At 34.4% G+C, this 12,522-nt stretch overlaps 1 protein-coding gene across 2 annotated transcripts in view; it reads left to right on the top strand.

The window, feature by feature from the left end:
- The window catches only part of IPO11 (importin 11), a 224,076-nt gene that overhangs the window by 135,871 nt on the left and 75,683 nt on the right, over positions 1-12,522 (top strand). For both annotated transcript variants that reach the window (XM_014848523.3, XM_014848524.3), the window contains exon 27: positions 9,118-9,239. In XM_014848523.3, coding sequence (XP_014704009.1) covers positions 9,118-9,239 — 122 coding nt within the window. The remainder of the gene's footprint in view (positions 1-9,117; positions 9,240-12,522) is intronic.

The raw sequence follows: 12,522 nt of genomic DNA, 5'->3' as shown, positions 1-12,522 counted from the left end.
CTTTTATGGTCATTCAGTATGAGTTAATTTTTTGTGTATGATGTGAGAGAAGATTCAGTGGTTATAGTCACAGTGATTCATTGTGAGTTAATTTTTTGTGTATGATGGGAGAGAAGATTCAATGGTTATTATATATGTTACATACATATATATAACATACATATATAAATACATATATATGCACATATAAATATATGTTTCCATGTTATACGTTATTCTAGCATGATTTATCTAAAAGATTTATCCTTTTCCCATTGAATTTCCTTTGTACTTTTGTCGGAAATCAGTTGACCGTTTAAGTGTGTATCAGTTTTATGACTCTATTCTGTTTCATTCATCTAAATGTTTACTTTTATCCTGTCACACTTTCTTGGTTAATGTAGCTTTATAATAGGTGTTAAAATCAGATAGTGTATAGCCTCCAACTTTAATCTTGTTTAAAGCGGGTTTAGCTATTCTAGGCCCATCACATTTCTATATAAGTTTTTAGAATTGGCCTGCCAATTTCTAACAACAACGAAAAATAGTCCTCTTGGGATGTTGAATGGGATTGTGTTGACCCTGTAGATAAATTTAGGGAGAATTGATATCTTAACAATACTCAGTCTTCTAATCCGTGAACATGGATATACATTTACTGAGTTTTTTTTAGTGTTCTCAGCAGTGTTTTGTAGGGTTTTTTTGTATATGTCTTCATGTAGTTTGGTAAATTTATCGTGTTTCTAGTTTTTAACACTATTGTAAATGGTATTTTGAGAGTTTGAGTTTTCAGTTGTTCACTGGTGATGAAGTGAAATAAAATTGATTTTTATATATTTACCAAGTATCTTGTGACTTTAGTAAACCTACCAGTAGTTTTACTGTAGATTCCTTAGTAATTTGTAATATATAATCATGTTATTTGGAAGTTGGGACAGTTTTACTTATTCCTTTCCAATCTGTATGCTTTTGGTCTTTTTGCCTTGTTGTATTGGTTAGGACTCCCAGTATTGTGATGAGTGGAAGTGTTGACATATCAAATCTGTTAGAATTCTACTTAATCCGTTGGAAAGTATTTCAGGTAGATTTGACCAAAAAACTGATTGCATATGTAAAATGAAAGACATAAAATTATGAAAAAAGTGGAAGACATTACAGAAATTAAGAACTGTGACATACCATTCAACCGAAGTATTAATTACATGAGAAATTGTGTGTGTATGTGGACTCCCTTTTGATGACAGATGAAAACTATATTGAATTTTTAGGTTCATTGACTTATTGTATCCTGAACTTGGCCAAATGGTGGTCATAAAGCTTGGTTTATTCAAAGTGAAATAAAATTAAACCAAATAATTAAATATAACTTTTAGACAAGCAATTAACATGGCTTTTGGATAAATTTTGTAGACCTTAGAGATGTTATCCTAAACAGTATTTAGAAGGGCAAGAAAAGCTTTGAATGTAATTTCAGTTTTTTAACAGAAGATGAGAGGTGATTCATGACTACAAACATTAAGAGAAATTACTGAGAGTACAGGTTGCATAGTGACTATAAATGTAGGGAGAAAATTGTTGAATATATTTGATTTTTTTTTTAAATGTAAAATTTTGACTCAAACTGGAATATTATTCAGCTGGTGTCAGCAGCAGCAAATAAATGATCATACTTACAATTTTTAAATGTCAGCGAATGATTTAGAAATGATTAGTGTGTGTGTGAAATAAATCAATATTTTTATTTTCAAAACATTGGGTTCTTTTGCAAAGAAATGATCTGGTGATGCCCCCAACATTATTTGTGAACATAGTGACACATCTCTAAGATTTGAGTACAGGAAAGAGTAGTCTTCACTACCTATCAACCCATCATGTTTCTGCATCTCAGTTTTCATGTATTGCAAGAAAACTAGCAATATTTGCTTCATTACATTAGTACATTTGAGGGAGGAATGAAAAGAAAAAGTAAAACTGTGACCTCAGTAGTCACAGTAACTTCCTTCTTTGGTTTTAGTTGACACACTCATTCACAAACTCCTTGAAATTCTTCCCTTCTCTAGGTTCCAGGACACTGTAGGTTAATTTCCCTTTGATTTCCTTCTCAGGTCTCATTTGATGGTTTCTCTTTTTCACTGTCTAGTAGACAATGAGCATAATCACCAGCTTCTGCTCTTCTCCAGCCACAGTTGCTTCTTTGAGAGAGGCCTACTCTGACCTCTCCTTTACGATTTAATCCAATAGCTTCATCTTAAGGTCTTCTGTCATCTTTGAGCACTCAAATTCTGTGACATTTTCTTCTTATGAGTGTGCATGGTACTTACTGTCTGTATTTCTCTCTCATTTATTCAACTTTCTTTAAATTCAACTTTCAATAAAAGTTTCCTCAACTTTTATTGCATACAGCTCTTCAACCCCATCCTTCTTTCCTATGGCATTAACTTATTGAAGAGCCTGGACCAGTTATCCCAGCGAGTTTTGTCTGAGTTCTGTCCTGGTGTTATTTAACCTTTTCCTTCATCCCCTGTATCTCTGTAAACCAGCACATTAAATCCATCCTCTCCTCTTCTTCTCCGGTGCTACTGCCACAGCCCAAGTCCTCATCATCTTGTCACTGGAGTGCTACCATAACCTCCAGTCTTGTTGGAGTTCCCTCCAGTCCCTTATGCACAAGTCAGCTGAGTGGTCTTTCAGATTAAACTGCAGAATTGCTTACTTGCCTGTCTTCCCCTGCATTCAACTGTGAGCTCCAAGGTCACAAAGCTTGGAGCTGGTGGAGCTGGGGAGATGCACTGTTTTTCTCTTTTCATGGTTTCATGTATCTTCAGGGGATAAGTACTCCAGTTGGTAGTGCAAGTTCTGGAGGCTCGAAAGTCCAAGATCAGGATGCCAGCATGATTGTGTTCTGGTGAATGCCCTTTTCCAGGTTTCAGACTGCTTTCTACTCACTGTGTCCTCACGTGGTGGAAAGGCAGAAATTATTAAAATGTTTTGTACTAACATTTATATAGCTTGATAAGCAGTGCTAATAGTATCTATTTGTCTAAAAAATAAAGACTTTAAAAATTTTTTATTTATATTTACTTTTTGATTCTTATTTTAAATTATCTTACCTCAAGTAATTCTTTGTAGCAGCATGAACTGAGTTGTCACCTAGCATAGTATGTATTTGCATACATAGATGTCTGAAAATATAGCTTTAGTTGTTCTTAGACTTTAAAGGAAGTTTGCCTCTGCACTGTCCTCTGCGCAAACATCATCCTTATACCAAAAATAATATACTTTACCTACCCAGGACTGAGTAACTAATGGATGGTTTTTTAGATGCTCTGTGTTTAAAAGTCATCATGTGGAAAATTTTCTGAAATGCTGTTTGCTTGTTATCGCAAATAATCATCATTCAAAAAATATATGAGAAGAATAGGCCACCTCCATTGGACTAAATATCATAATATAGAGAAATAATGACCTGCGGCTGGTACTGCTCCAAGCCCGTTGGCACTATGAAGGATTCAGAAGAGAACCGTATTATTGATTCAGACTTATTTCTGATACTGTATTTAGAGCACAGCTTTTCATGCGACTCTTTCTTATGTTTTCTTTTTTCACTTTTCATTGTGAAGAGGAAATGTTTTTCACACAGGTTTTGACAAAAAGTCAAGCTGTCGTGCTTGAGTCTAGAGACTAGGGGAATGAAGGTGAATGATATGTTATCTAGTTCGAATGGCTACTTTTGACTGTGAGCATAGTTCTGAAGTACCTCAAAAATATGTTCAGGAATTAAATAGGGCTAGGCAAGTGAGTTCCAGTAAATTCAGATAGCTTTGAAGCAAGCAAGGATTTTGGAGAAGGGTTTGTCTCTTCTAAACACTTGAAAACAGTTGTGAGATAGTAGAGGAAGCCAAGTTAATTAAGAGTGATTTTATAGCTTTAGGAAAGGAGCTTGGATTCATTGCAGAAGTCACCGTTAGAACAGTTCCTCTAAGCTTTTACTGTTTGAAGTCTTTCAGAGTCATTTGTTTGTATTGAATGATGAAAACTTTTTAGACTGATCACCTAAATTAAAGTTTAGAGCCTTGGAGTATTGAAGAATGATATTTTTGCTGTAGGGAAATTTACTGGAAAATGACAGAATTTGCAGGCCCTTTTTTTCTACGGTCTTCCCTTTTCTTCTGAGGGATAGCCTCTCTCGGTATAAACAAGTGCTATTGAACTCAGGATGGGGAAAAGTGCTTTGGGGATGAGGGCGTTTCACCATTCAGGATCCAGATTTTCATTTAAATCATCTGATTTTAATTTGTATCTTACCTTGCCTTTCCCTGTTCTTCATGTCTTGAGTTGGAGGTTCTCTGATTTCGTTTTTCCAGATAGTGTATCTTTGGACTCCTTCAGGAGTGGAGAACGGCATCTAGAAGGTTCTAAATATTCCTTATACAGATTTTCAGCCAGTTTTCCTGGTTTGAACTCTGTGCCTCGCCTGTGTCTTCTTTGTGGCCTGATGATGGCAGGATTCTGATGACCGAATCTGCTTGCGTTAGATTGTTATTCCCCGGCAGGCAGTTTGGTTTCATGCTTTTCTGTTCTGCCAAGTCACTTAACATTCTTTCATCCACCTGCCGTCTTCCAAAAACTTGTTGCCATCTTTACCCATTGGAGTGTCGCCTCTTTATAATAAGACCCTCTGGGGATGTTTCTTTGCTTTCTATATTTCTTTACTCTCATTTTAGTGGGATTTCAGAGGGAGCCAGCAAATGCATATGTTCAATACTAAAATTGTTTTCGCAGTGTCGGTATGCTTCTAGGGTAGATGACTTGATTATGAAGATGCAATAAAGTTTGCAGCTGAGTACTGTGAGTAAAACTGTCTGTCTCTATAAAACTGACGGAACTCAAGAATTCCTTAAGTATTGCCTTGTTTTCTAGAAACATTGTCATCTTACTCTTTCTGGCAATATCCTTTAATTTAGACTTCATCAATCTGGGGTAGTGGTGTTGAGACATTTTATAACTTACTCTAAATCCTGCGTTGCTTCATCCTAAGAACATACTCTCCTGAAGACCTGCCACTTAGATCATAAGATTTTTCTCTTAATCAGTTGTAGGTGCTTGACTTGAAACAGCACACATCTTTCAAATTCTAGAGAGATTTGAGGGTACTTTTTTGTTTCTGCATGATGATTCAACTGGTTCATGAAATTTTATGTAAAAATGACATTTTATTTCTTGAATAGCAGTTGGTATGAAGGTTATCCTAAGGAGATAACATTTGGAGAGAAAAAGAAAAGATCAGCATTTACCTAAACATTTTGTTCTGTTTCAACAGGGGATATAATGCTATAAAATTATTTTATTCTTATAAAAGACATGTTTTAGCTTACATTCTTTAAAGTTATAAAAGTGATGAAATAAACCAGTATGAAATAAAGTTTTTTCTTTCCACGTAAAGTTCGTTCTTTCCACAGTAGTTATTTATTTAATTGGGATCTTCGGCATCATTAGTTTTTATCTGCACTTGCCAGGACAGAATTTGGCAGACATTATTAAAGCTGAGAAATCTTGGGGCTGGCCTCATGGCCAAGTGGTTAAGTTCATGCACTCTGCTTCTACGGCCTGGGGTTTGTTGGTTTGGATCCTGGGCACAGACCTACACACCGCTCATCAAGCCATGCTGTGTGGCATCCCACATAGAAGAACCAGAATGATCTACAACTAGGATATACAACTGTGTACTGGGTCTTTGGGGCAAAAGGAAAAGAAAAGAGGAAGATTAGCAATTAGATGTTAGCTCAGGGCCAATCTTCCTCACCAAAAAGCATACCATAAAAAAAAAAAAAAAGAAATCTCATCATCTTTTTATTATACTGCTTAAGAAATAGTTTGATTTTAGAAATTCTCTGAAAATACTGCAGAATTGTTTTATTGCTTCATGATTTACTATAAATGATCATCAGTATCTGTTAGAGTTGTCCTCTTTGTTTTTATGACCTTAATGTCTGTCTACCTCAGAGCAACCAAATTGAGTTTTCTCATCTATTTGTATGATTTTGTCACTTCCTTGTTTCAAACTTCTTCAGTGTCTTTACATTTAGGATTCAATTTAAATTCAATTAAATTTACGATTAAACTCTCTAATGTGGGTTTGCCTACCATAATCTGATTCTTTACTCCTTTAGCCTCATCTCTTACTCTCCTTTTAGAACTCCATGATCTGGCTATTCACTGCTAGAACATTTTTCAGTTTCTTGAAAACAGCTTTCTCCCTCTTGCTTCAGAGTCCTTGTATACAGGCTATTTCCTCTACCTGGAACACTCCCTCACAGTCTCTCTCATTTCTTTTTGTTGTTGAGGAAGACTCACCCTGAGCTAACATCTGTTGCCAATCTTCCTCTTTAAGGCTTGGGGAATATTACCCCTGAGCTAAGATCTGTGCCAGTCTTCCTCTACTTTATATTTGGGTCACCACCATAGCGTGGCTGTTGAGTGGTGTGGGTCCATGCCTGGGATCCGAACCTGTAAACCCAGGCGGCCGAAGGGGAGCACACTGAGCTTAACCACTGCACCACAGGGCCAGGTCCTCTCACATTTCTTTAGTTGATTCCTAATGTCTTTTAATTCTACCTTAAAAAATAATCTCCTCTGGGAAACTTTGCCCCAACCACCGATGCTTTGGTTCGACCTTTCTTAGGAGTTTGTGTAATAATGAGAACTATGCATTTATCATCAGGGCTGGGACTCAGAGGAGGCAAGTGAGGTGATGAGGGTGAGTGCCTATGGGCCAGATCCAGCCTGCTGCTTGTTTTTGTAAAGTATATGAGTTAAGAATGTTTTTTATATTTTTAATGGTTGAAAAAATCAAAATAATAGTAATATTTTGTGACACGTGAAAGTTATATGAAGTTTCATATTAGAATACATCCATGCCCATTTGTTTACATATTGTTTATGACTGATTTTGGGAGTTGAGTAGTTGCAACTGAGATCATATGGCCCACAAAGCCTTAAATATTGACTGTCTGGCCCTTTACGGAAAAAATGTTAATATCTCAATTTCTAATTGCTTGTTTAATTAAAGTCCCCACAAACTCACTTTGTTATATGCTGTTGTTAAATATTTTTATAATAAAGGAAATAAATATGTTATAAATAAAATTAGACTATAGAGCTATCAGTTTTTGTTGACTGCATCTTTATTTCAACCAAATCTATTACTATAGCTTCAGTTGTATATATTACATTTTAATAACTTGATATTTGCTTTTATAATGGTTATGATTTGTTATTTAAATCTTGGTTACTAGATATTAATTGCTGTAAATCTATAGAACATCTGTACAATTTGTTTCCATATTAAATATGGATTGAAGATGCCGTAGTATAAATCAGAAGTTACCAAACTGTCTTGGTTCATGGTGTCTTTAATGTGTTAGTAATATTTTCACAGTGCTTCTAAGCCAAAAGAAGTATAAATATCTAACAGTTCCTTTTACTCAGTAGTTAGGTCCAAACAACTTAATGTGTAGTTGTCCTAATAACTTAGTAGCTTTGAAAAATAATACACAAAAATCTAAAGAAAGAATAATTTTATTCTTAAATAACCACAGTTACTGACTAATAGAATATGTATACTTAATTGAGCACTAACCAAATTCTCAAGCCTAGGAATCAGGTTGGACACCTCCACTTTCATTTTCTGTTCTACCTTAATTTTGGGGTAGTACTTTGTAAAGATAGGAAGTCATTGAAAGGAACGTAATGAAACTGAGAACTATCTTGAGCTAGTAGTTCTTGAAGTACCTGATAAACATCTCTGTGTTTCTCAATAATTTTAAATATTCTGTGAGTTCACTGTGGCATCTTAGGACACAGCACACAATTTGGGAAACTCAAGTATAAACAATTGTCTTGAACTAAGAAGTGTTTCTTGGACTTTATTATTTTAAAAAAATGTGTTGAACCGTTTCTTGGAAAAGATGTGGGAAATTAAGGTTGATTTTATGTTATCAAAATCCATGAGGTAGCAATTTTGATATTAAATGCATTTTTTAGAATGTACTAGAAGTGGAGAAGTGTTTGAAAGCATATCCTGCCATCCACTTTCAATCTACATGATCAGTACACTTGGTTATGTCTTACTTGATAGATTATAACTTGAGCAGTTCGAGTTCTTAAAAAAAATAGAACTAGTAGTGTGTGTGTGTGTGTAGAGAGAGAGAGAGAGAGTGTGTGTATATACACACACATATATACACAGAAAGAGAGAGATTTTAAGTACTTGGCTCACATGATTGTAGGGACTGGCAAGTTCTAATTTTATAGGGCAGGCTGAAAACTCAGGAATTCTGTGTTACGGTTTTGAAGCAGGATTTCTTCTTTTCTGGGAAACCTTAGTTTTTGCTCCTAAGGCTTTCACGTGATTGAGTGAAGCCCAACCCACATTATCTAGGGTAATCTCCTTTACTTAAAGTCAACTCATCGTAAATGTTAATCATGTCTACGAAATACTTTCACAGCAGCATCTAGACTAGTAGTTGATCAAACAACTGTACACCTTAGCCTAGCTGAGTTGACAGGTAGAATTAACCATTACACTAAGCAATCCCATGTTATGTTATTTTTAATGTAACATATAAATGTCCTGGGAAATGATTCATTTGTTTTCCTTTGAAATTCTGCAGGTTGAGGTTGCAATCTATCATTTCCTCTGAAAGTAGCAACAAATCAGTCCAGCAAATTATACTCTAAGCATTGAACTCTAATCATCCAACTGAATAAACTATAACCTAAGTACAAGTTGACAGTTTTGAAAAATGCGTGTACTTTTAGTGTACTGGGAAGAATGTGTTGGATTGGTGATTTATTAAATGAAATTATTAAAATCACTCATTGGCTACATACTGGTTTTGATCAAGTCTACTTAGCTCTTGGAATTAATTGGCTGTCAAGATTATTTACTTACTTTCTGGTTTTACGCAAATTATTCTTTTCCAGCTTAAGGCCTACCCCAAATTGTGGTCTTCCAGTTCTGTGGTTTGCTGGAATTGAACTTTAACCATGCCTTATGAGTTTTTAGCCTGTAACACTACTTATCCATAAGTAAATAGTATTTCAAATATTTTGAGATGCCTCCTCGTCTTTTTTCAGATGGACCAGCTTTTGGGAAATATGATTGAAATGTGGGTTGATCGCATGGACAACATTACCCAGCCTGAAAGGAGAAAACTTTCAGCTTTGGCTTTGCTTTCTCTTCTACCATCTGATAATAGGTGAGCAAATGTTTTCTTAAAATTTGTTTCTTTAAAGCATCAAAATATGAGCTCTGTTTTTGGTCATGGTGTTGCTGTGTTTTGCTGGGTAGTGTTGTTTTATGTATATGTATGCTAACGTTAGTAGGTGATGATATGGCTCGAGTGTTAGTCTAGATCTAAAAAGATATGAATGGGAATGGTGGGCAGTGCAGTTGAACTTGGTCATATTATTTTACGAATTTATTTTATTCTTCTCTGAATTTTAATTTTTTTATAATAACCAGATTTTATTAGACTTATTTTAGGTCCTCTTTTTATGTAGATATATTAAATATATAATATTTCAGTGTCAGCAGCACTTCATAAAGTATATTCTCCTCCTGGTAATTCAAAAGTATGTTACATAATTTTGTTCTTTATTTTGGATTATCTCTAAAGAAACTTGCAAGTATTTTTTTTTCCCCTTACTTAGATAAAATCATTATACTTTACAAACTTTGTTAAAATTCTCATTTCCATAAAGCAAATACAAAATGCTTTGATTTGGACATTTAAAGAAGAATATGTATTTTCTTTGTTTTTATCCCTGTCTTTGTGGAGTTTGGCATTATGTGCTTTATTATTATTTTTTTTGTATTTTCAATTTTAAAGCCATAAAAACAGGCCTTAAGACTTGATGGTGTGTGAGAATAATAATAATAATAATAATATATTAGATCTTTATGACTTAGGGAAGTTTTAAAAACAAGCACATACAACTTAGTAATAAATTAATGAAATAAATCCAGTTAGCTTTAGAAATCCTTTTTAAAATTTGTATATAGTTTATTTCTAGTATGATAATTTTAATTTAGAACATAGGTAATTGTTTTATCCTAACACCAAAACAATAGATAATGATTATGGAGCACTTGCTGTATGCCTTATAGTTTGCTCAGTGCGTTACATTTATATCTCATTTAATTTTTAAAACAGTCCTGAGGCGTAGGCATGATTATCCTCTTTTTATAGAGAAAAGAAATAACTTAAAAATGTTAAGTAACTTACCTAGGGTCTGGCATATGTCATGTCACAGGGCACGTTTTGACCTTGGGCATTTTGATGTCGAGGCTTGCTCCTTTAACTACCAGGTGATGCTGCCTCCCAGGTGGACGTGCACAAGACCAATGTATTTCCTCACTGTGAAATTGAATGACGTCTTATTTATTTTTGGAAACCAAATTTAAGCTACCTACGTTTTAACTTATTGCTATTTCCCTTTCTCTTAGTGAAAAAATAGTGACTTGAGAATTATTCAGGCCTTTAAAGATAGAAATGTTAAAGGACCTGGTCTTTGACAGTAGTCAATACTCTAAACGTTTGTTGAATAAATGAATGAGTGGCAAAATATTAAGGTTAATAAAGCATATTAGAGTTTTCTCTAACATAAACTACTGAGAGAAAACTAAAAATGACACAGGTTAAGAAGTGCAGAAATATATCTAATTGTGTCTAAAGGATATTTGCTTTACATTTTTTATAAGTGTATGGTTCAGAAATATTTGTTATACATAAGTTGTGGAAATAGTTGGCTTCTATTAGGAAAGTATAAGGCTTGTATAAGTCTAAGGAATGCTTAGACTGGGGCTCATGTCAACCTATATATAAATTGAGGGGCCGACTTGAAATCTTAAACATTAAAATTTCAAATTTAAAAGTTGTGAGGAGATAGCTTTGTGATAAGAAGATCAGCTCTTATTTTTGTTTTTAAAATGAAGTATTGAAAAATCTATTGGGCAGTGGTGAATTCATACATTTTCAGAGTACTCAGAAAGTTTTGAATGATGTGGTAATAGAATTTTAAAGAATAATGATTTAACTTTATAGTGTCCTTAATGTATTAGTGACTAAAGAAATATCTATTTATACAGAAAATGTAACAATCTGAAAAACACTCAACTTAATTGCTCTAGAAGTTTGCCACATAGTGGACAAAACTTAGGAAGATTTATATTTACATGCTCTAAAGGAGGGTGATGGCGACATTTAGATCAGCAGCTTTATCATCTCCTGTTATAACTTTTCTTAGACCTACCTGGTTGTTGGAGTTTGGGGAAATTTTTCCCCCTTCTGTATCCCCAGTGATATTTCCTGGTTAATTTCCCATGTGTTGGTAATTTCCTGTTCTTGTGAATCTTTTCAACTTTGCAGTATAGCATTTCCCTTTCCTGAAATAAGCGGGAGTAGAGAATAATGTTGATAACAATTTTTTGAATCAGGCTCAATTAGGAAATGTTATTTTCTTCTCCTTTTATTATAATGTATTTTCAAATGCAGAAATAAACTGCTCTAAAGCAGGGTTCCTCAACCACAGTACTAGTGACATTTTGGGCCAGATGACTCTTTGTAATAGGGACTGTCCTGTGCCTTGTAGAATGCTTAGCAGCATCCTGGCCTCTGCCTCCTGGACACCAGTAGAACCTCCCACCCCTTGTTGAGAATCACTGCTGTAAAGAATGACGATTTGAAAAGCTATTCAACTCTCTTTTACCCTGATCCACTACTTCTGGTTCAGAAATTTGGTAAAGACTATAGACTTTAGAACCACACTCAAATCCCAGTAGCCCTAGTCCGCTTGCTAATGACTATAGCCAAGTTACTTAACTTTCATGGGCCTAAGTTTCCCTCTTTTTAAAATGAGGGTACTGTAATAGCATTATCCAAATGAGAGTATTGTAAAGATTAAATGAGTTTGCATGGATATCGGAGGTCAAACTCTGCATAGATGACGTTAGCTTTTCTTATTTCATCCTTTTCTTCCTCCCTGCCTCTCGTGTCCATGCATCCATTTACTACAGTACGAAGTTCTAAAAGCTTAAGTCTCTGTGTACCTGCATTCATTTTAAATTCAGTACATTTTTAGGTGTATTGAGTATCTGTATACCTGTTCATTGATTCTTTAAGAAAATGTGTTAACCATATATGTTCTAAGGAATGTCACCTTCTGCTTGATGATCTTTTGTAGTATTCTGCATTATCACAACTTAAGGATACATGATTTTGTTTATGTGTACTCTATACATTCTTGTTATATCTTCTTGGTTACCTTCTGAACATAGTGCAATCTTTTTTTTTTTTTAAATTGTGCAGTGCAACCGTCTTCTTTCCTTTTTGTTTTACTATTTCTTTAGCTGGAATAATTCCAAGTTTAAATTTTCTCCCTGAGGGTCTATATTATTTATACAAAGTGGGAGTAATATTTTCTTCAGCTAATTTTTGTATGAAAATAACTTTATTAGCATATACTTCTTTTAATATTTTT

This window comes from Equus asinus, chromosome 10 (genome assembly GCF_041296235.1).
Source record: "Equus asinus isolate D_3611 breed Donkey chromosome 10, EquAss-T2T_v2, whole genome shotgun sequence".
Lineage (NCBI taxonomy): Eukaryota > Metazoa > Chordata > Mammalia > Perissodactyla > Equidae > Equus > Equus asinus.
This window is presented reverse-complemented; position numbering and strand designations above follow the sequence as displayed.